Source organism: Drosophila elegans, unplaced genomic scaffold (assembly GCF_018152505.1).
Source record: "Drosophila elegans isolate 14027-0461.03 unplaced genomic scaffold, ASM1815250v1 contig_476, whole genome shotgun sequence".
NCBI lineage: Eukaryota > Metazoa > Arthropoda > Insecta > Diptera > Drosophilidae > Drosophila > Drosophila elegans.
Genome location: NW_024545863.1, coordinates 17,284,663 through 17,307,230, shown reverse-complemented (window position 1 = coordinate 17,307,230; position 22,568 = coordinate 17,284,663). Strand labels below are relative to the sequence as shown.

The following is a 22,568-nucleotide window of genomic DNA, read 5'->3' as shown; positions in this document are numbered from 1 at the left end:
GAGATGCTTTTTGTTTAAAATAACTGAACGTGTTGTCATTCAGATGTATGAGTAATGGAACCCCAGTGTTGGGAAAGGTACTCGTTTTTTGGATCTAGGTAAGGTACAAGGTGTTTGAAATAAATAAACAATTTGTCACAATTCAATTTAATGGGATCAAGCTAATTTAAAAACAAAAATAAACAAAATGTCAAGCTCATATGAAAACCAAATTGAATAAAAATAAGGAATAAGGTATCACAAAATTCAAGTATCTAGATACATCCAAATACTGTGGAACTCAAATTGTACTTATGTATTATGATAACGGGCATGTAGGGTATACAAAATTCGAGGTGCCGTGAAATCGGGAATTCTGTTATTAGCGCGCTGCCTGCCGAAGTCTTTTGCAGTCCTCTTTCAGTCCTCGACGCATAAACATTGCATTTAAAATTCGTGCTCAGATTGCTTTGAGTTTACACGCGTTGTTTATTTGTTGTATTTTAAGCATTTACATTGTGTTATATTGCTTTCAAAAATTGTTAAGTACATAGATGCGGCCCGTTTATTCTGCCTTTTGTGCGATTTTAACTAGTTATTGAGAGAGAACCAAAGTTCACGCCCCCTCTCTTGTGACGTCGTATGCAAATGCAGTGCGCGGCGGCAGGTTAATTGAATTCGATTTGATTGCACTTGCACTCGACCAGCGGCGGGAAAATATACAGATAGCGGCCACAGGATGGATAGGAAATTCCTGATGATTCTCATCCTGGGCTTCGGCTTCATGTTCGTCTTCACGGCATTCCAGACCATGTGTAACATCGAGGTACGTTCTCTCCCAACGTGTATGTATGTATGCGTGGGCGTTGTTGTTGTTGTTGATATCCTTGCCATTGGACGTTCGTCCTTGTCCTTGCCAATAGACAACGTAGTGCCCTTGCCACCCACACACACACACACACACACCACTCCACTCACCACCCACCACCCACCAACGCGTAACAGGATGCGGCAACGTTGCCGCCATTCAACCAGCGCAAATTGCTGTGTCGTAAATTACCCCCTGATTTGTGGCGGTGTAAAGTGGCTAGGAGTTGCTTATAATAACGATTTAATGAACTGCTCCAAAGGTCACCAGTCATTCGGAGCCATTGTTCGTTGTGTGTAACACATCTGTGGGCTTCAATTGATAAGAAGTGTGAGCACTGGGGCACTCGTCATCATCCGCCATAGAGCGGTTATCATTAGTAATGCAAATAAAGACGGAAAAGTTGAACCCGATAAGGGAATTTGACTCTTTTATTCTTCTATTCTTATTATTTGTCCATTGCCCACACTTTCAGCTGCTAAGAATGTTGTATAACTTATAATTTTTGATGTCTTTGGTGCCATATAAAACATCTTTTAGAATTTAAATACAGCCGTACATGCCACTTGAAGACAGAAAAGTTGACCTCAATAAGAGAATTGACTTTAACTTTCCTACTATTATTTCCCCATAACCCACATTTCTTTAGCTGAAAGTGTTGTATAATTTGTAACTTATGATTGCTTCTCGAAAAAAAGTACAAAAAGACAAAAAGTGAAGAACATAGTATGTATTTTCTTACAATTTTTACCCCATAACCTACACTTTTTGAGCTGAAAGTGCTGTATAACTTGTAATTTATGATTGTTTCTCGAAATAAAGGTGTAACAAGCTAATTATTATTTTGTAGTAAAAACTAAATATATGCAGGTATATATTAAAATTTATTTTAATGTGTCCTATGACATGAAATATATTTGACTTGGCCACTTGAAAGAGACAATGGAATTCAGATTTTAGATGTCATAAAAAATATTAAACGTATTTCTTTTATTATAATATATAGGAACAGCTATGTTTTATATACATATATGCCCAGTGGTCTCTAGCTGATATAGTTTCTAGTTAAACAAGATCCGCTCTAATTCGCTTATTATTATTTCCGAGAACCAGCTGGCTAATATCCCATTCATAGGACGATTTGGGGGGGCACACTCCAAACTATTGTTATAATGAAGTGATAGCGATTACCTAATTAATATGGGCAAATAACATCAATGGACTACAACTACCACTTATGTATGTACTTATTGGTAATGATAGGCACAGATAACTCCATGGACGCGTTCATTGACTAGTTGCTTTATAACGGCTTATAACGTAGATTATTTATTGTCAGTAATGAAAGCCGTAAGATCAAGGCCGCGCAAAAACAAAACCAGAAAACAGACTTACCTATTTTTATATTATATACAGACCATATCAATTCGCACCCAGATCGTGAGTGTTGTGGATTCATTAAGCAACTGGATTGTCAGGTATGCGCAAAAAAAGCGTTCTTTTCATTTTCATCTCGTCTTATTACGTATGCGAGGCGTTTTTGTTGCCCAAACTGGCCATCACAAAAGGTCTTTGTCATTTGTTTTCAGACAACACATTTACTTTGAACCATTTTGTTATGGTTCAATGGACTGAATGAGTGCCTACTGATAAATACCGCAAAAAATTGTTTTGAATCGAGTGAAGCACTGTTATTTGTCCCTTTGCTGTTACTTTTTCTGGTTTGCTTTATGATTTTATTTTGGCCTTTCAGCGCGGCAAGCGGCGCATGCGCAATATAATTTATCTGTCTTTGTGTCTGCCCTCCAGTTAGTGGTTCTCCTTATAAACAATTTACTACGGCAGCAAAACAACAAAAGCAAAAGTGACTTGGAATTCCAAGCAGGGCGTGCACTGGCGTAGTTAGCCAAACTTATAGACCACACAGGAAAAAAAATATATCTTAAGGGGTAAACAATGTTTTTATTTACAATAAACTTTTAATTTAGTTATACAAATTATTATTAATCAAATACTTTATTGCGTCTCTGTATAGAGATTAATAGTCGAGATACATGGACAAGAAACTTAACTTATAGTACTTTCTTACAATTAAGTTCATGAAGTACTTGTTTGTACCAGCAGATATCCAGTTGAATCTGCTGTTTTCTTGAGTGTAGCTCGCTTAACTTATAGACCAGCAATCGATCGATCGGCCAGTATTTAGCCCGTATTCCGTGGCTATTAGAGAGCAATTTTCAAGCGAGGCCTTGGCTTATATGGTGCAATCATTGGAGTGGCACAGAACACTTTTTGAGACCACTCAGACCGCTTTCCTTTCCACCTGATTGCGCAATCGAAACCAAACGCCCAACGCAAAACGCGTCAAACGGCAACTCTTTCAATGTCATTGCAATTGCAAGTTCGCTGCCGCCGCAGACACACACTCGCCACACACGCACACTAGTGTCAGGCGTCAGGCTCAAGGCCACGTCAGCAATAAAGTAAGCCAGGTTGACCAACATACATATGCACACATCAATTTGGCCAAGACGCTGGGCTGTGAGTGAGGGGACGGAGGGGGTGGCGACGGTCGGAGCGCCTGCGCCCAGCCAAAGAGCATAGCCAACAGCCGGTTGCACAACAACAAAGCGAAAAGTGGGTGTGCGCCGACGAGCCCACCACTCACTGCCCGAGCCACATTACCCCCACCCCCGCCAAATCCCCTAAATCACCACTCAGCAGTCGTGTGCAGCAATGTCTGGCCAAAAGAGCGGAAAATCAAGTCTAGCCTGGCCAGACCGAGTGTATCGAACACCCTATAAAGACACAATGGCCCCGACGAAAATGGTAATTTACAACTCTCGGAATTTCCCATTAATGTTGTAACACATTTTTCACAAATCAAACAATGTAATCGAAAAATATTATTACATTTAAGAGGCATTGAATTGTGGGTTTTTTTTTATATAAAATAACATTGTCAACTCCCTTTAAAATATATATATATAATATTATAATGCATTTATACAGTTCTGTTACTTATATAGTAATTTTTATTACAGCTTTTAAGGCTTTTTTAATTTTTAAATATATATAAAATTACATTACTCTCAAAAATATAACATACATACATAAATCTACATTTTAAGTAAAGAATCTATTTATATAGACGCCCTGGTTCATTGAAAAGGCACATTTAAAAAAAACTTTATTTTATAAAGAAGAAAGAGAATATTTTTAAAACTGTTCGATCAAAACAAGATCAAAATTTGCACAACATTTTAAACCACATTAAAATACTTTAGCACTGATTTAACTGTTTTATGGTAATCCAAAAAAATAGTTTCTATAAATTCAAAGTTGAGTTTAAAATCTACTTTTAGAGTACCATGATCGAGCCTCAAACTATACAAATTGAATTGAAGAAAGCAAAACCATTCTAGTAGGCTTTTCAAATATAGATCAACAAAACGAAACGTTCAACAGGCATAACCTATATTTCCACCCAAAAAAAATGGACAAACCTGGGAAAAAGGATATTGATTTCAAAGTTGAACGCGATACACACCAGACTAATGCTCGCACGTATGGATTTATGAAGACCACAAGGTCGGATACTCCCATCCCCTTGGCTAAAAAGAGTATCGTTCCCATTACATTAATGGAAAGGCTGAGCGGCCTAACTGCAATTCGGTCGCAAACTAGTGAAAACGAAGAAGGGTTAAGTGAAGAGCAGTCATCGTCATCGTCATATTCGAAAGCATCAAACAAAACGACCTTTGAAATGAAACGGAAACTTTTTGATGAAGCCGAGTTCACCATAACACGAGGTCAGAAACTCAGTGATGTCTTTCATCCCGGCCATGTAGAGGGGCAAATGTCCTTTACTGATCCGGGAAAGCATTCTCTCGAAGAAATGGAGGCTTATTGCGAAAGGATGAACATTAAGTTTGCAAAGTGATTGAACGTTGTATTTCATTTACGTTCAGTCAAGAAAATCCTAAGATCATACATCAAATAAACAAAAATGTCCGTAAACAATAAACACCTAAGTTAACAACATACATAAATTTCTTACTACAAGAAATCGAAGCTCGTAGTTATGGTTTAATGAAGACCTTTAGAATGGATACGCCTATTCCCATGCCCCGAAAGAAAATCAATGCTACATAGAAGGATACACCAGCAAGTCAGACTCTTGAAGAATTCAAGGAATACAGTCGCCAAATTTACATTAAATTTACCAAATAATTAATATAGTTTTTTTTTTGTCTACTGCAACTAAATGATAATAAAGCCCAAGATTTTATTATTGTATTGTAACCTTTTTCAAAATTAAATAGTTATGTTAAACCACATAAAACTACTCAATATGCAGTATGCATTACCTGTGGTGCGTGCAAGCTTCAAGTAAAAGTACAAATACCTTCTGCAAGGAGAAACAAACCAAACTCGTTTCAGCATTTTAAAAGTTTTTCGTGAGTCGTTGTGCCAGTTTATTTTGCGTAATAAATAAACAAAGCAAAGTGACGATCGAATTAATAAGTTGTCCAGCATATTCTCCTGCAATTCCGCGTACGCACTTTACTTTCTTTATTGCATTCCGACTTTCTTTCGATTGTTGTTTGCACAAAACTTGACCCAATTCTCTGGTTGGGTATTTATGTTCGTCAATTCAATATTAAGGAGATCACCAGCAAATGTTCATTGAGCTCCATTGGTGGCGATAACGACTACTTGCACTTGAAACTCGAGATTTCTTATCAGTGCCGTCACAAAGTCGTCTAGAACTCTGCTTTTTATTATTCTCTAATACAGTGTGCTTGATTTAACGTATGTATGTAAGCAATGAAAAAGCCAGTCACAATCCCAAAAGTTGCCGTTGGACTGTGATTAAATCCATACATAGACTTATAAATAGTTCCTGAATTCTCAAGGGCACTAGCTATATGTACAACTACTTCCGCTTCTCGAGTGCAGACAAATGAATTCTAGACTTTCACTTGCTGTGGCCCCCTGTATTCCTCTACAGAGCGATTTATAAGCATTATCTGTATGTGCAACCTCTCAAGTTGGACTTCAAAATGGGCACGAGGACCGGACCAGATTTGCAGCGCCACTTAATTGATGCAAATAGAAATCAAAATCGTGTCAGAGTCACAATTTTTGCGCTGAGATAACGATATCACTCGGTCGTTTACCGAGATGCGTCCTTTGGAATGGAAAATTTTGTAGTTTGTAAACTCAACCACAAACATGTTTCGCCTGAGCAGCTTGTAATTTTCCATTCACAGCCGCAAGAATTGTAAAGTTGCACTTGGCTCTGATCCAAGTCGCGCCCAGAATCGGATTAATTCGTTTGAACAGCTGCACTTAAAGAGTTTGCTTTATGCGTTATGCAAATATATAAATTTCTTAAAGAACTTTGTGAATAAAGCACAACTTTATCTCAATAATTCATTTTTTTTTAGGATTTTTTTTAATTTTTCCCTTTAATTTAGTATTAAACTAAATAAAGTTTTTTGTTAAACTTAATTGTATACTTTTTTGATTTAAATTGTCGAATATAATTTAATTACAAGCTACCAAACCTGCCTACAATGTTATACTATTTCAAACCAACTTTGTTGAATTTATATTCTGTCGACTGCGGGTGCTGTTTTGTTTAGGGAGATGTTGGAGGCAAAAACCAAAACGTATCCGGACAGGAAATACCTGTTGATGTGTACTTGAACCGAGAACACGTTTACCGTATAACATTTAAAGAAAAAAAAAAAAAACAATAAACAAATGCGTTGCTGCCGGTTCATTGGCATGCAGTCGTCAAAATGTGTCTGGCACGTTTCCAAAATGCTAATCGTTTCACTTTTCGATCCGATCTATCCATCCGACAGAAAACCATACTGGACAGCATTTCCCAGGAGGATGATAGCTTCAAGGGCGAGGGTTACACCAGTCTGGCCATCATCTATCTGTTCTTCTCGCTCTCCAACTGGCTGGCACCGTCGTTCATTTCGTTCACCGGACCCCGAGTGGCCATGGTCGTGGGAGCACTGACCTATACGTGAGTGTTTACTGCCATACTGTCCAGTTCATATAATTTTGGTAACTAACTGGGCTAACGCACCCGCTGCTTGCAGGGTCTTCATGATCACGTTCATGTTCCCATCCACGGTGCTGCTGTACGTGGGCAGCGCAGTGCTGGGACTGGGTGCCTCGATCACCTGGACGGGCCAGGGAACGTACCTGGCACGCTGCAGCGAGACCACCACCATATCCCGCAACTCGGGCGTCTTTTGGGCCCTGCTGGAGTGCAGCATGTTCATCGGCAACCTGTTCGTGTACTATCAGTTCCAGGACAAGACCCACATTGACAAGGAGACACGGAACCTGGTCATCGGTGTGCTCACTGTGATCGCCGTGCTGGGCATTGTCTTCCTGGCCGCCCTAAGATTCATGGCCGACAATGCCGAGCACGACAATGAGCTGGAGCAAAAGCACACGGGTTGCGGACAGGCCATGTACGCGTTGAAGTCGGCTGGACAATTGTTTCTCACCAAGAAGATGCTGCTCCTCAGCTTGGCCTTCTTTTATACAGGTGTGCTAATCCCAGATGAGTTTCCAAAATTTGTTCACCCTTTTTATACATTTATACCTTGACCTTGCAGGTCTGGAACTGTCGTTCTTCAGCGGCGTCTTTGGCTCAGCGATTGGATTCACCACGAAAATAGCCGAAACACCCAAGGAGATCGTTGGACTGGTGGGCATCTGCATTGGAGCCGGCGAGGTCTTCGGAGGCGGACTCTTTGGGATACTGGGCAACAAGACGACGCGATATGGACGCGATCCCATCGTGATTGTGGGCTATTTGATGCACATGGCGGCCTACTTCATGATCTTCATCAACCTGCCGAATAGCGCACCGTTCAAAGATACCACCGATATATCGTACCTGGATCCGCCCAGAGCCAGCATCGCCCTGGTTTGTGCCTTCCTTTTGGGCCTGGGCGATGCCTGCTTCAACACACAGATCTACTCGATGCTGGGCGGGGAGTATGTGAACAATGCCGTTGGAGCTTTTGCCCTGTTCAAGTTCACCCAGTCGGTGGCGGCGGCCATCAGCTTCTTCTACTCCTCGCACTTCGGGCTGTACGTACAGCTGGGCATACTGGTGGTCATGGGAACCATCGGCACCATTGCCTTCGTCTTCGTCGAGTGGGGCTTCAAGAGGCATCACCGCGAGCAGGAGGCCCTGGAGAAGTAATTTGTCCCGCCTGGGATCTAGAGTATTAGCTGCTGGTTCTCGTTAGGACCATACGGCTTAGGCCATTTGTCCGCGTTTGTTGAATTCCTCGGAGTGCGTTGAATCCGTGCGACTGCGTCGTCTTCCTAGACAATAACTGATAAGTGTTTTTGCGCGCTACTGTTGGTTGCTATATGTACGTATTTTAGTGTTGGCATTCCAAAACGTAAATGTAATCTAGTTGTCTATGTTTTTTATATGTGTGTATTGTATACGTGCGTTTATTTATTTTAAGCAGCATTAATTGTGCAACTGTAAATTAATTAAACCGCAGGTTCGAAGTATTATAAGAGAAATGGGCGGCGTGCAAGAAGGGCACAACCGTGCAAATATATAACGAATTTTAAGAAAACTTGCGAAATTTTTAATTTTGAAGTTGGTTATTTATTTGGATTTAATAGTTGGGGGGAAAGGCTATTGCCTAAAAATCAACATTACAAATATCAACTTCAGGAGTAAAGTACAATTAAACTTTAAAATTATTTTAAAGTTTTGCTGTCACTTAAATAATAATATTAAAATTGAGTTTTTAATCTGTACCCGCTAAATTCTAACTTTGAAAAGTTTGATTTTGGCGGTTTAAAATTGTACTCGATTATAAGATATTCGATACAGGGAAATATCGATAGACCATGGGCACATATCGATTGGCCAGCCAGGAGCAGTCATTTCGTCCATCACTAAAAGCCATCATTGGGAATTTCGGAAAATTTGGATGAAAACATGAAAAATGGCCAAGAATAAGTCGACGGTGTACCTGGGCTACGAGGATGAGGAGGTTACGCCCAAGCAGGAGCAGATCCTGACCAGCTGCACCAACAAAATCGGCGGAACACCCGTAAGAAAGGCGATTGCAGAGGCGGTTGACTTCGACTGAGACAGCTGATAATTGAAATTGATTTTTACCCACAGGATTGGCCGCGACACGAGGTGACCATTCCGACGTGCCCGCTGTGCGGTGCAGTGCGTCCGCTGATCGTACAGATGTACGCTCCGCTGGACCGCTCCCAGTTCCATCGCAGCCTGTACGTCTTCGGATGCGTTAGCCCCGCCTGCTCGCAGAACTCCAAGAGCTGGGCCTGTGTGCGCACCCAGCACCTGGACCACCAGTTCGAGGTCATCAGCGAGCAGTCGCCCAGGGCCTCGGCGGCCGGCAAGCAGCACTCCAAGAAGAAGGGCAAGTCCAGCGCGCTGCAGGCGGTCAACTGGTGCAGTGGAGCGGACGACTGGGGCGACAGCGGCGGTGGTGCCATCGCGCTGGCCAAGACCAACTGCGTGGCCTTGGACGAGGCCATGGACATAACCGCCGATGACGAGCAGAACGAGCGGAATGGCAATTTGCGACCCAATGCCCTGCAGTACGGCAAGGGTGATGCACAATTGGGAGAACCAGCCAAGGTCGAGCCGGTAAAGATTGGCGGCGATGATATCGACGACGACGAGGACGAGAGCACTTCGCTGGAGAACGACCTGATCTCGGGCTTCCATCAAATGGACATGATCTCGCCCCAGAACGCCGACGACGATCCGAATGCCAACTGTGCAGCAGCGGCCGCTCCCAGTTTGGATGGTGCCGGAGCCAGCGCCGCTTCCGCGTCCATTTGCGCCGAGATCGAGGGTCCCGAAACGGATGTCGTGCTGGTCGACACACCCAAGAAGCCGGAACGCGACCTGATCGCCCTGCTAAAGCACACCTCGCTTTCAGTGTCGCAGATAAAGGACCTTACACTGAAGTCCTACTACATCGCCGTGGATGTGGAGAGCAAGACGCAGGCGGAAGAGTACGAGAACTACGGCGGGGCTCTCTCCATGGACCACATACGTGATCTGTACCAGGAGTACAAGCTGCGGGACGAAGATGCCACCCATTCGCCCACGGGCGGTGCATCCGGATCTGGCGAAGCCGGCGAAGATCACGAATCCTACGAGAAAGCCCTGCCCGCCCACGGCGACATAGTGTTTCATAATTTTATCACTACCATCCAGCAGAATCCGGGTCAAGTGTTGAGGTAAGTCTTTCTTATTAACCTCCTGGGTTTTCTTCTTAACTTTCCCTGCTCTGCTTCAGGTATTCACGGGATGCGCTTCCGCTGCTGGTTGCCCCGCTGACGGAACCTATACCAAAGTGTCCCAATTGCAAGGGTGAGACCATCTGCGAGGTGCAGTTGCTGCCCACACTCATTCCCAAGCTGCGGTTTCAGCTAAACGGCTGCAATGCACCAATCGAGTTTGGCAACGTGCTGGTTTTCACCTGCCTCAAGAGCTGCTGGGACACGCCCGACCTCATGCGCTACGAGCATATAGTGGTGCAGTCCGAATCTTAGAGCTGCGTCCGCCCATTTGCCATTTCCCAAAGCCATAGAACCCATTCGCTGTAGCTGCTGGGGTTGCAGACTGGTGCAACGAATTTTAAACGCAAACTGCAGAGGAAAGCTAAGCTTCTCGATTGTCCTAGGAAGATTTTATGCTCTAGTTGTTAAGAACGTTGTAAGCTTTTAGACACTCCGATAAGGATAGTTGCTAATTATATCTCGTTATTTCCACTCCCCCTCTAATAGGGTTTCAAAACAAATTAGTTTTATTTCCCCCTTCAAACGTGTTTTTTAAATCATATTGATATTCTTTTTAAGGCTTATTTAACTTAAGCTAGTGGTGCATCGGCATCGAGGTGGTAGCTCTTGACGGTGGAGAACCTCAGCGGCGGATATTTGGCCTCCGTCAGATCGAACTCGGAGCTGGTGTCCACCTTGTTGCGCTTCTGCACAAGCGTGTAATGTGACCAAACCAGCTGTGTGCAGCGTCGCTTGGTTGTGCTTGCGATCCGCAGCTCGATCAGGAACTGCGAGGAGTCCTCCTCCAACGGCATGATGCTGCCACGCCTCTGGCGCATGTGTCCCGCTCCCCGGGCCTGCGACTTCTGCAGCACCAAAGTGACTGTGCTTCCGAAGAGTCGGTAGCGTCCCCGCAGCATTTCGGGACGTACGCTGTGCACTTGTTTCAGCTTGGATACACCCTGCGCCGGCTCATCGGCGCTCGTCATCATAAGCACCTTGCCGTCAGGCAGGAATCGAATATAACGATAGTACTCCACCAGCTGCACTGGCCGGTAAAACTGGTCCTGAAAGCTGTTCTCCCCCATTCGCAGGTACGTGGTCTTGCTAATATAGCAGCCATTGAAGAGCACTCGCTCCCGCCGGATGAACATGTCGCGCCAGGAGTAATAGACGTTGCTGATGTCCGAATCCTGGGCCTCCAAGGTTCCAACGTTGTGGCCCCATACTCTGAAAAAGTTTTAGCTGATTAATATAATATAAAATACAACAATCGTGGTCTAATAACATAGTGATCTGAATATGCCTAGGCCCTATAAAGAATATTTGTGCATTCTTACTTGACGCAGGCCAGCCTCCAAAGCTCCTCATCCCGGGCGTAGACATAGAAACCTTTGGACACAGCGGCGCACTGCTCCAGGGAGCGCATGTCCAGCTGGGCGGACACCACCCAGCGCAGAATGCGCATCACAATCTCGGGCGGCAGGTCGGAAAAGTGTAGGCCAGTGGTCAGGACACTGGCATCGCGGCTGGACGCGATCATCTTGCCATTGTAGATGCTGTCCTGTCGCAAGTCCTGCTGGAACTTGTCGTACAGGTTGTCCACGACCTCCTCGCCAACATCCGAAGTATCCGGCGGGCCCAGATCCAGCTGCTTGGCCAGATCGCTGGCCAAACTGTGGTACTTTTTGTTTACATCGCTGCTGAGCTTCTGCTGCTCGTAGAACTTAAACTCGATGTCCGGTACGATCTGCGTGGCCTTCCGGTAGAAGGGAAGTGCGTCGTATACCTTGCCACGCTGCTCCAGCTGAACGGCAGTCCGGTAAAGACTTTCGGCCTTGGCCTGGAGGAGATCTGCCTCGCTGAGATTGGAGTTGGCCGCCGTAAGGGGATCTGCAGCTTCAGAGCTTCGGTGCCTGGACGCCGTGTTCATATGACCTTGAAGCTCCCGCTGCCAGCTCTCCCGGAACTCATCCAGTGCGCTGGTGCCCGTTTCCTGGCCAGGTGCTTCGCCGTCCGAGTCCACATCCGACATGGCTATGGTAAAACTAGTCTGCCAAGGCCAAACAGATTGTAAAAATGGATTTACCCGCTTTTATCTGACGCAATTTCTAACCTGAAAGGTCTTAGTAATCGGCGTTGGAAGAAGGGGGAATTCGGGCCGAAATAAAACTTATAATAAAGGGCCGCGCGTACTGCTGATTTTGGCCGCGGGCTTCACCCCAGAATTTCGAAGTCGAACGCAACTGGGAGCAACATGTGGCCATTGGTAAGACCCCTAAGATTAAGTTTGTTCAGATACGCAAACGGGAACACTTCTACCTGTGTAAAGTTATTGTTTTCAGTGTGAACGTTTATGATTAGAAGGGAAATCTCAAGAGCAAAGAGGAACACACCAATAATAACAACAAATCGATATGTTATCGATAAGTTTTTGCAAGCAGCTGACTTCAACGCGGTTGTGTTTTGTTTTGATTGCACATTTGTTTGAGCCGCATTATCAGCAGGTAAAAAGCATCCTGTTATTAAGAATCGAAGAGTGGCAGGAACCATGTCCGCGGACTACTCGCACCTGAGCTCCGCCATCCTGGAGCAGTGCTTCGGCAAGGTGGTGCAGGCGGTGTCCGACTGCCTCTTCTCGGCCACCACGCGGACTCTGGGACAGATCACCAGTGCTACCAAGTTCTCGCGCAAGGAGGTGGCCCTCGCACTGGCGGTGCTCGTCAAGTACCGACTGGTGGACTTCGCCGCCTCCAAACAGAATCCCTTCCTGGCCGAGTACGCCCTCCGACGCGAGGATGTGCTCTGCCTCCTGCGCTATCCACGGTAAGTTGCGTTGGGACACCTTTGAGTTCCGATATCTGCTTCACACTCTAACTTCAATGAATATCTGTTCAAATAATAAAAAATAAAACTCAACATACATATTCTAAAGGGCGTGATTATTAAATTACTATGCAATATTTAATATGTTAGAAAAATTAAAAATTATAATATAACAAGAATGTCATAAATCCTGCAATTTGTTCTTTAATCTTTGTTAAAATGCTTAAAATCTAGGAACTCCCGAACAATATATCTATAATACACTTTTCGGAATTTAAATTTCGTAAAATAAAATTTGAAAAAGCCTTGTTTTCAAATCAAAAGTCAAATTGAGGTGTATTGTTTATAATGGTTTTATTTTTTAACCGTAGTCAATACAAGTATTAAAAACAAGGTAATGTAATTTTATTAATCATAAACTGTCACTAAAAAATAAAGGCAATTTGTTTTAAAAATTGCTATTCTCTTAATTTAAGCCAATGAAATTTATTTTGAAAAACTTAAGATGGTAAATAAAAATCAACAGCAATCTTTTCAAAATAAAAAAACCCAGAAATATATGTAGCACCCCTCACAAACCAACCTTTTAAATGACCAATAATTTTTTTTAGCTACGTTCATCTGGTGCAAACAAAGTACGGAAATGTGGGTGCTTCCATCGCCGAGGAGCTCATCAACTCGGGATCGGATACTGCCAGCGGAATTTTGATCAAGTGCCTGGCAGAGGGCGAGAACAAGGCGGAAAGCCCGGAATCATATCGCAATACCTTCCTGCAAATGATAACCGATCATTACATAATTAAAAGACCAGAGCTGTTAGTGGGCGACGACCAGGATGAAAGTGTGCCAAAATTCGAGAGCAACGAATGCGACTTTTTCAGGCATCCCAACATTGATCTTCAGCTGCTAGCCAAAATACGAAAGGGCGATGCCACATTGGAGGAGGCCAAGGACAACACAACGGTGTGGAACCTAAACTACGATCGCTTTCATCAGGACTTTCGGGACACCATTATGGTAGACGCCATTGAGCGAAAACTGGGCGAAAATGCTGCAGAATGCTTTCGGTTTATTCTGAAGATAATGTACAACACAACTGATCCGTGGCAGAGAGTAGGTTGCACATTTGTAGCTGAAGAATAGCATTAACACAATATATTTTACAGAAACTTTCCAACCAAATCACTTTTGTGGAAATAAAACAGGCAATCGAAAGGAAATCCAATAACCTGGATCTTATGAAGTATTTGGATCAGTACATAAGTTTGTTGAGTAAGCCAAAACCTTTTTTTAATATATGACTATTCAATTAACTATTTCATAATACGTTTTAGCTGACGACTCACTGGGATTTTTTCGGAGAGTTGGCGACATGGGTGGCGGAGTGTACGTTGTGGATATGGAACATGCCTTTGAGTCGCTTGCCTTTGCTTGTGTCGAGTCCGTAATTACCGAACGCTTTGGCTCGAAGGCAGCCCGCATATTCCGAGTGATTCGATGCAAGAAGTACATAGAACAGGAAGACCTACAGAAAGAGGCCATGATTCCCTCGAAAGAGGCAAAGTCTTTGGCCTACAATTTGTTCCAGGAACAGTTTATACATGTGAAGATTATTAAGAAGCCTGGCGGAGGCAGCAATGGTCCCGCAAAAGCATTTTATCTCTTCCAAGTCAAGGAAAAAGATGTAAGTGTCGCTGGTTAAAAATCAATGCATTAGATTAAATGTAATCCAATACTTTTAGACGGTGAGAATGTTGTTGGATGCCAGCTACAAGTCCCTTTATAACACCATAGAGCGATCAAACTTTGAGAAAAATGAGCACAAGGGGCTCATTGAAAAGTCCCAAAGGCTGGACAGCATAGTTGAAACCATGAAGGAACGCGGCGAGACTGACGAATATATCGCAGAGGTAATTATAGTTAAGGATAAACTTAAAACTGTTTTTATCTGTCCAATTGCCTTTCAGATTGTGGAAACCTTCACTCCACCCGAGTGTGAGATCCTAAATAAGGTAAAGAATCGGATAAAGACCTTGTCGAAGGCCGAACTGACTCTGGATGATACAATCTTCCTTTTGCAAATGTATCAGCATCATTGCACATCGCTGCCAACGGGCATTCGCAAATTTAAATAAAAGGTACTTTTAGGGCAATGGATTGTCTTGTTTATTGAAATTGTTTAGTGAACACTTTACAGAGATTTTTGGTACGTTTTTAATTGGTACTTGCAAATAATATTTTATGATTTTTTTGTTTTTAAAGTTGCTCAAAACTAAATCTTTAAAAGTATGGTTTCTAAAGCTACCACAGCATTATTGCCAAATTATTAAAGTATATTAGATTCAAGTTAATTAAAACACACAAAAGCGTATGAAATGACAGCACGCTTAATCACAGGCTATATAAATAAGGTATGCTTTAAATGGTTAGTTACTTTCTGGAGTAATTACACTCCGTTTTCGGTGAACAATTCGCTGCTCGCGGTGTGCTTTTTGCAATTTAATGAAGTGCTGCTCCAGGGCATCGAAATCAATGCCACTTTTGTACTCCAGCGAGTTTCGCTCGTCTCTGAAAATAAAGAATTGTACTCGAAGAGTCGTTAGCCAAGGATATGACTTACATGGGATCATGACCCCAGTAGTTGGGCACGCATTGCAGACGATTCCGAAGGGTATCGAAGGCTTCTGTCTGCGGCAGCAACATCAGGATGCCAAACAGGGCGTGCGCCAAGTACTGAGCATCTGCGCAATTGTTCGCCTTGGAAACGAGCGTGAGACGCAAAGGTGCGAATATGGGGGACTCTATCAACTGAACCAGTTTGTCCAATTCGGTAAGCAGCTCCAAGGTGATTTCCACATCAGCACTGTGGGAGGGATATACATTTGATAAACGAAAGTATATAAATTTTTTGTTCAATTGTCTTACAACAAGGTAACCAAACGGGATACATGCTGGTAGCTCTGTGCCAGCAGGCACAAGGAAAGCGTGGAAACTGGACAGTGGGCCCAACTCTTGTAGAGGCACTGAAAGAGATCTGCGGACTTTTCGTTGGCAATGTTTCGCAGGCTGGTACGCAACTCAAACAACTCCGTTGAGGTGAGTAGAATGATGTTAAGAAGGCGTACAACCGTGGATGCAAACTTCAAGTTGGGCACCTCCTCCGCTATTATTTCGGCAAAAGTGCGGTAAATGTATTCTGCATTTAGCAGTACACAAAGTTTTCTAAAAAAAATCCCATCGTTTTAACATTTTTGTTGGGCAAAGGTTCTCTTAACTTACCTTATAATAAGACTGGCTCTGTTTTCCAACATCAGTTTCTCCTCGCTGAAGAGGTTCAACAGGCTAAGTAAAAACTTACGATAATGCGATTTGTTGAAGTCGTTTAACTCTGCCAAGAAAGAATGATTTGTAAATAAGTGTTGAAAATTCATCAACATGAACTTTTTACCCCTGCTGTCCTGAGAGTTGACGATTTCCGCCAGAACCGATAGACTTTGAAGAACAACCTCATCCGAGTTGTCGGCCAATGTGGACAACAGATTGTTATTTAAGTTACTGGCGTGCACGGACATTTCAGTTGGAAAGTTGGTGAACAGATGATGGATCCACTTGAGCACAGCGATCTTAGTGTGCATGGAGTTGTGCGTGAGATACTGTGAAAGGACGTCCATAATTGAGCGCAAATCAATCTTGGACTCCGTCTGCGTCTTCAGCTCCTTGGTGGACACCAGTAACATCATCGAGTTGTTAACGGACACGGCGCACTCTTTAATGCCTAAATATTGAATGTATAAGTTATCTGGACCAAATCGTATGGCATTTTCTTACTCCTTTTGGACTCCACATTGTACTCAAGGCACGGCAATATCGCCGTAAATATTCCACTGGCATAGGGAAGCACATTAGGCCCAAATATCTGCACAAACTCGCGGATCCAGGTGATCGCAATGGACTTGATGAGCTCATTGGGTGATTGCGCATGGGTGATAAGCGTATTGATGGTGTCCTCCATTCGCACGGAGGAAGAGTCGTTCCTTATCGACTTGAGGAACTGACTGATCGTCGTCTCACACATGCGCTGGATCTCGGGCGTGTTGTCCTCGAGCATGACGAACAGCCCGTCCAGAATCTCGGTCAAATAGTTGACCATGTTGATGTCCGGCACGGCGTTTAGAATCGATATCCATGAGATCACATACTGACGGGCAAAAGCATCCTTGACATAGATGTGCTCCCTCAGCAATGGAATGAAGCCTTGTAGATTGAAGGTCTGCGATGATTCCGTGACAATGTCCTACAAAAGATAAGGATTCATAAAAAAAATTATTACTAAGGGGAAATTGTAAAAAAAAATATTTTTGTCTGAACATTTCATTTACAAGAGTAGTATGCTTAAATAAGTTTTAATCAAACTTAATATATATTTTAACAGCAAAAAAAAAAGTTGGGCATTCAAGAAATAATAGTTACTTTATCATTATAATTAAGGGGAAATTGTTATGAAGATTTGTTTTTTTGAACATTTCATTTAGGTGAGTCGTCTCTATGTAGATCAAGTATGAACTTAAGTAAGTTTAAATCAAGCTTAAGATACAATTTAGCAACTTTGTCCTATACAGATAAAGACTGTAATGAGCATTCAATAAATAATGATATAATCATGTTATAATTAAGGGGAAATTGTGAAAGATATTTTTTGGACATTTCATTTGTGATTAATATATACTTTAATAAGTTTTTATCAAACTTAAAATGAAATTTAACAACCTTGAGAAGGCGATCCAGCAGCTCGCTGCCGTCCTTCACCATCTGATCCGAATCGGTGACCAGTCGGGATAGTGCTGCGAAAAGCTCCGGAAAGAAGGGAATGATGGCGGAGCGTGCCACCTTGACCACGTTGTACAAGGACTCGCAGGCGAAGTAGCGCACCCGCAGATCCGGATCCGAGAGGCAGGTCATGATGGGTGTCACCAGACCCTGCACATACTTGTCCGAGTCCTGGAAAGTGAACGGTTGTCTAGTTATGTGGCTACGAGGAGTCGGATGACTAATGGCCATACCTTGCCCAACCCTAATCCCGTGGCTGCGAGACCGATAAGCGCCCCTTTCCGCCGATTTACATCTCGTGATGTGGCATAGTCGGTGGCCAGCACTTCGATCAGCTTGCGAATCTGCGTCGAGTTGTTTTTGTTGTTGAATTCCGTGACCATTCTGGCGGAGAGTCGCAATTCCCAATTGGAATGACGAATGAAACTTGGGGGTGCCATATTACTCATGTGGGAACACTCACTTCTCGATTTCCTGCGAGGCCAACTTCCGTTTCTCGTACACTTTGTCGCCCAAAGCCTTGGCGCAGGACTCACTCAACGGGGCATACGACGGTTCCATTCTGTAATCCGTTTTCCAATCAAAATAACAATATTTGTAGGCGGGTTTTGTGTTTGCTCTGCATAGCTCGGCAAACAGCTGATTGATGGGGCTGCCAACTCGGTCGCCAAAGTGGCTCAGTATACTGCTAAGTGCTCACGTTTCCGTTACGTTTAAACTTTAAAATTGTTAACAAAATGCCTAATTAAATCAGAATATAAAATATTGGACAAAGGCTACGGTCTTTTTTTTAAAGATCTAACCATTTTAATGTATGCATGTATGGTAAGACTTTTTTTTTAATTTATTTAACTGCTCTTGAATTTGACATATATTTTTTCCTTAAAACGTAATAAATAATTCCATATGTCCTTTTGATTACCTTCCCTTATAAAAATATATTTAAGCCATCTGTATTTCTTACCAAAACTCAGTTACCAAAACGAGTATACAAAATCGCAACAGTTTACTAAAACTAAATTATAGTAGTAAATCATATTTATATTTTGTTTGCCCATTTGTTTTTGTTTTCACAACTGTTCAGTCGCTCCTGATTTATTTTATTTATATTGAATAACCCTTAAAATAACAATAAATTTGGTCTAAACCATCACCTCTGACTCCTCAGCGATCTGTGGGAATATGAGCTGACGTTCAGCTACTTTGTGTTTAAATTTAAAAGTACCCTTTTGATGACATTTTTGCCCGAAATATAAACGCAAAGAAGTTTATCTTTTAAGGTAAAATAAATTATTTATTTTTCATATTTCTAATTAAGCGTATAACAATTTGTTTACTAAATTAAGACATGTAAATTACTAATAATGCTAAGGACTTATTTAAGAGTATTCAACTTAAAAATTCATATCAGTCCTAAAAACTTAGAGTAAAATAGGAAAGAGTCCACACTGATGAACAGAAAAAGTCTCATTGGCTTTAGTCGACCTCTTCGACGGTGGGTCCCGAGTAGCCGCCGAATCCTCCGGCCTGCTGGCCGCAATTGGCTCCCGGGCCACCAGTTGCTCCTGCTCCCGCTGCCTGCTGATGCATCTTGGTCATGATGGGCGAGCAGTGGCGGGTGAGCTCCTCGAGCTTGTGGTCGAACTCCTCCTTGTCGGCAGTGGTGTTGCTGTCCAACCACCGAATAACTTCGCTGCACTTCTCCAGGACGGAGTTCTTGTCGGCCTCATCCAACTTTCCAGATTCCGCCTGCTCCACCGCCTGTTTCACGTTGAAGACGTAGCTCTCCAGGGCATTCCGCGAGGTTATGCGCTGGCGCTGCTTCTCGTCCTCATCCGCGTACTTCTCTGCCTCGCTCACCATGCGGTCAATCTCGGCCTGCGAGAGGCGTCCCTTGTCGTTCTTGATGGTGATGTTCTTGGCCTTGCCCGTGCTCATCTCCTTTGCCGTGACGTTCAGGATTCCATTGGCGTCCATGTCGAAGGTGACCTCTATCTGGGGCACACCCCTCGGAGCTGGCGGTATTCCCGACAGATCGAAGGTGCCCAGTGCATTGTTGTCTTTGGTCATTGCCCGTTCGCCCTCATACACCTGGATGGAGACTCCGGGCTGGTTGTCGGAGTAGGTCGAGAACGTCTTGGTCTGCTTGCACGGGATGCGGCAGTTGCGCTCGATCAGCTTGGTCATCACCCCGCCTGCGGTCTCGATTCCGAGCGACAGGGGAGCGACGTCCACCAGCAGCACGTCCTGGATCTTGCCGCTCTGGTCTCCGCTGAGGATGGCGGCCTGGACCGCCGCTCCGTAGGCCACCGCCTCGTCTGGGTTGATGGAGAGGTTGAGGCTCTTGCCGTGGAAGAACTCCTGCAGCAGGCTCTGCACCTTGGGAATGCGCGTGGATCCGCCGACGAGTACGATGTCGTGGATCTGGCCCTTGTCCATCCTGGCGTCGTTGAGGGCCTTCTCCACGGGCTGCAGGGTGTTGCGGAAGAGGTCTGCGCACAGCTCCTCGAACCTGGCGCGGCTCACCTTGGTGTAGAAGTCGTGGCCCTCAAACAAAGCGTCGATCTCGATGGTGGCCTCCGTGCTGGAGGAGAGCGTGCGCTTGGCTCGCTCGGCCGCCGTCCTTAGGCGTCTCAGAGCGCGCGGGTTGGAGCGTAGATCCTTCTTGAATTTGCGCTTGAACTCCTCAGCCAAGTGGGTGACCAGTCGGTTGTCGAAGTCCTCGCCGCCCAGATGTGTGTCTCCGGCTGTGGAGCGTACCTCGAACAAGGATCCCTCGTCAATAGTCAGGATAGAGACATCAAAGGTACCTCCACCCAGGTCAAAGATGAGAACGTTGCGCTCCCCCTTGAGGTTCTTGTCCAGTCCGTAGGCCAGTGCCGCCGCCGTGGGCTCGTTGATGATGCGGAGCACGTTCAGACCGGCGATGTGACCGGCGTCCTTGGTGGCCTGACGCTGGGAGTCGTTGAAGTAGGCGGGCACTGTGATCACAGCGTCCGTGATGCTCTCGCCCAGATACGCCTCCGCCGTCTCCTTCATCTTGGTCAGCACCATCGAGCTGATTTCCTCGGGGGCGAACCGCTTGGCCTCGCCCTTGAACTCCACCCCGATCTTGGGCTTTCCTCCGTCGCTGACCACCTTGAAGGGCCAGTGCTTGATGTCCTCCGCGATCTTGGGGTCGTCGTACTTGCGCCCAATGAGGCGCTTGGCGTCGAACACCGTGTTCCTGGGATTCATGGCCACCTGGTTCTTGGCGGGGTCGCCGATGAGGCGCTCCGAGTCTGTGAAGGCCACGTAGGACGGTGTGGTGCGGTTGCCCTGGTCGTTGGCGATAATCTCCACCTTGCCATGTTGGTAGACACCCACGCAGGAGTAGGTGGTGCCCAGATCGATTCCAATAGCTGGCATTGTGTGTTTGCTTCTTACTTGGTAATCAGTAGTAGGTAAAAGGTAATTAGGTGTCTTCTACTCGTTCTTGTTTCAGTAATAACTTCTTCAGTGGTTACTTGTATTAAATTCACTTTAAATTTGCAGTTTAATTTAGCTTTATCAGCCGCGTTTGTTTTGTTTTGCTTAGCTTTTGCTTAGCGATGTTTTCACTTTGCTTGTTTGAATTGAATTGACGCTCAGAGCAACGAGCGGCCCTATTTATACTCCACAGCTCTCTTCGTGAACATTCGAGATGTGCTCTCTCGAAACGTCGAGAACTGAGCGAGATGGAATGCTGTTACAGCAGTGAGAGTGAAGGAGACAGGGAATGCGGCGGCAATTTAAGAGAGGGTGAGCGGCAATTGTTATTGCACCCGAAATTTCTCGACTTTTCTCCGCTTCAAATAAATGACCTACGACAAACCAATGTTTTCTTTTTGGGTTCTAGAAAAATCGCTTTTCTGGTTTGTTTATTTACATTTTAAAATGGGTAAATAACTTTTTTTTTAAAATAGCAACGCTATATTTGGCTTTCGAAGCACGTGAATGAGACACTATGATATCAAGTTACTTATTTATTCAGACTTTATTATGCAGAATATTAAATAGCTAAGAAAGACTTTTTAAAAATTAGTAAGTTTTTATTGCTAACGGGTGGTATTTGTGTTATAGCGGTTACATAATATGTATTGTTTAGATTGCAGATATTTTTAAGATGAGTACTAAGCTTTTAAAAACAGGGGGTATAAAGAAAACTGTTGTTAAATATGTTTATATGCAGCTTTACTAAATCTCTGGCTATTGGTTACTCTATTCAAACGTATTTCTTGTAAATGGCAGAGTTTCCGAAAACACAATTTTACCCTCAAGGTATTCTAAACGATGGCAAAGATGTGCTTTTTCACTCATTATTCAATGATTTCACATTCTTTAAATTTTTAGAACACTGAGAATAGAGGTGAAATCGTCTAATAAAACCCGCAAAGCAATGACTTTACTAAAAATATGATGGAAAATAATGTGCAAATCTAAAGGAAGGCCATTACAGCTATTTATTGTTATGGGTCTCAATAAACTGGAGTATGCACTCTCGATGATATCATAATCAAAACATTAAATCTTATCATTTTTTCCTAATCACTAATCCAAAACGAAGTATACAAATACATACATAAGCTTGGATAATGCTCTATCAACTTAATTTTCTATTAGGTATCTAATAAATCAGGTAAGTTGAAAACAAAACTATTTAATGATCTTCATAATAAGTCTGCAAAAAAAATAACGTCAAATCATATTGTCT

At 43.7% G+C, this 22,568-nt stretch overlaps 7 protein-coding genes across 7 annotated transcripts; 4 read left to right on the top strand and 3 right to left on the bottom strand.

Moving 5' to 3' along the window:
• The first annotated feature begins 383 nt into the window (after positions 1-383).
• Positions 384-8,484, top strand: LOC108134602 (UNC93-like protein MFSD11). The gene is made up of 4 exons (XM_017254967.2): positions 384-805; positions 6,724-6,893; positions 6,970-7,427; positions 7,498-8,484. Exons 1-4 carry the CDS (start codon positions 719-721, stop codon positions 8,091-8,093), a joined length of 1,311 nt encoding a protein of 436 aa, XP_017110456.1. The 5' UTR covers positions 384-718; the 3' UTR covers positions 8,094-8,484.
• On the top strand, positions 4,060-4,899 carry LOC108134603. The gene has a single exon (XM_017254968.2). It carries the CDS (start codon positions 4,344-4,346, stop codon positions 4,788-4,790), a length of 447 nt encoding a protein of 148 aa, XP_017110457.1. The 5' UTR covers positions 4,060-4,343; the 3' UTR covers positions 4,791-4,899.
• A 316-nt stretch (positions 8,485-8,800) lies between the features above and the next one.
• Positions 8,801-10,700, top strand: LOC108134600 (programmed cell death protein 2-like). The gene is made up of 3 exons (XM_017254964.2): positions 8,801-8,970; positions 9,045-10,141; positions 10,201-10,700. The coding sequence occupies exons 1-3, from the start codon at positions 8,863-8,865 to the stop codon at positions 10,454-10,456; spliced, it is 1,461 nt and encodes a 486-aa protein (XP_017110453.1). The 5' UTR covers positions 8,801-8,862; the 3' UTR covers positions 10,457-10,700.
• On the bottom strand, positions 10,670-12,534 carry LOC108134601 (F-box only protein 9). Its single transcript, XM_017254965.2, has 3 exons — positions 12,300-12,534; positions 11,524-12,236; positions 10,670-11,413 (listed from the first exon to the last, which is right to left on the bottom strand). Exons 2-3 carry the CDS (start codon positions 12,216-12,218, stop codon positions 10,774-10,776), a joined length of 1,335 nt encoding a protein of 444 aa, XP_017110454.1. The 5' UTR covers positions 12,219-12,236; positions 12,300-12,534; the 3' UTR covers positions 10,670-10,773.
• Positions 12,535-12,618: 84 nt separating this feature from the next.
• LOC108134599 (DNA-directed RNA polymerase III subunit RPC3) lies at positions 12,619-15,162 on the top strand. The gene is made up of 6 exons (XM_017254962.2): positions 12,619-13,009; positions 13,621-14,122; positions 14,176-14,281; positions 14,344-14,693; positions 14,752-14,919; positions 14,977-15,162. The coding sequence occupies exons 1-6, from the start codon at positions 12,735-12,737 to the stop codon at positions 15,142-15,144; spliced, it is 1,569 nt and encodes a 522-aa protein (XP_017110451.1). The 5' UTR covers positions 12,619-12,734; the 3' UTR covers positions 15,145-15,162.
• LOC108134598 (protein VAC14 homolog) lies at positions 15,152-18,462 on the bottom strand. The gene is made up of 9 exons (XM_017254961.2): positions 18,300-18,462; positions 18,070-18,220; positions 17,777-18,007; positions 16,838-17,303; positions 16,458-16,784; positions 16,289-16,397; positions 15,935-16,231; positions 15,630-15,872; positions 15,152-15,577 (listed from the first exon to the last, which is right to left on the bottom strand). The coding sequence occupies exons 1-9, from the start codon at positions 18,395-18,397 to the stop codon at positions 15,436-15,438; spliced, it is 2,064 nt and encodes a 687-aa protein (XP_017110450.1). The 5' UTR covers positions 18,398-18,462; the 3' UTR covers positions 15,152-15,435.
• A 641-nt stretch (positions 18,463-19,103) lies between these two features.
• Positions 19,104-21,463, bottom strand: LOC108134597 (major heat shock 70 kDa protein Ba-like). Its single transcript, XM_041709697.1, has one exon. The coding sequence runs from the start codon at positions 21,242-21,244 to the stop codon at positions 19,313-19,315; it is 1,932 nt and encodes a 643-aa protein (XP_041565631.1). The 5' UTR covers positions 21,245-21,463; the 3' UTR covers positions 19,104-19,312.
• Positions 21,464-22,568: the final 1,105 nt, after the last annotated feature.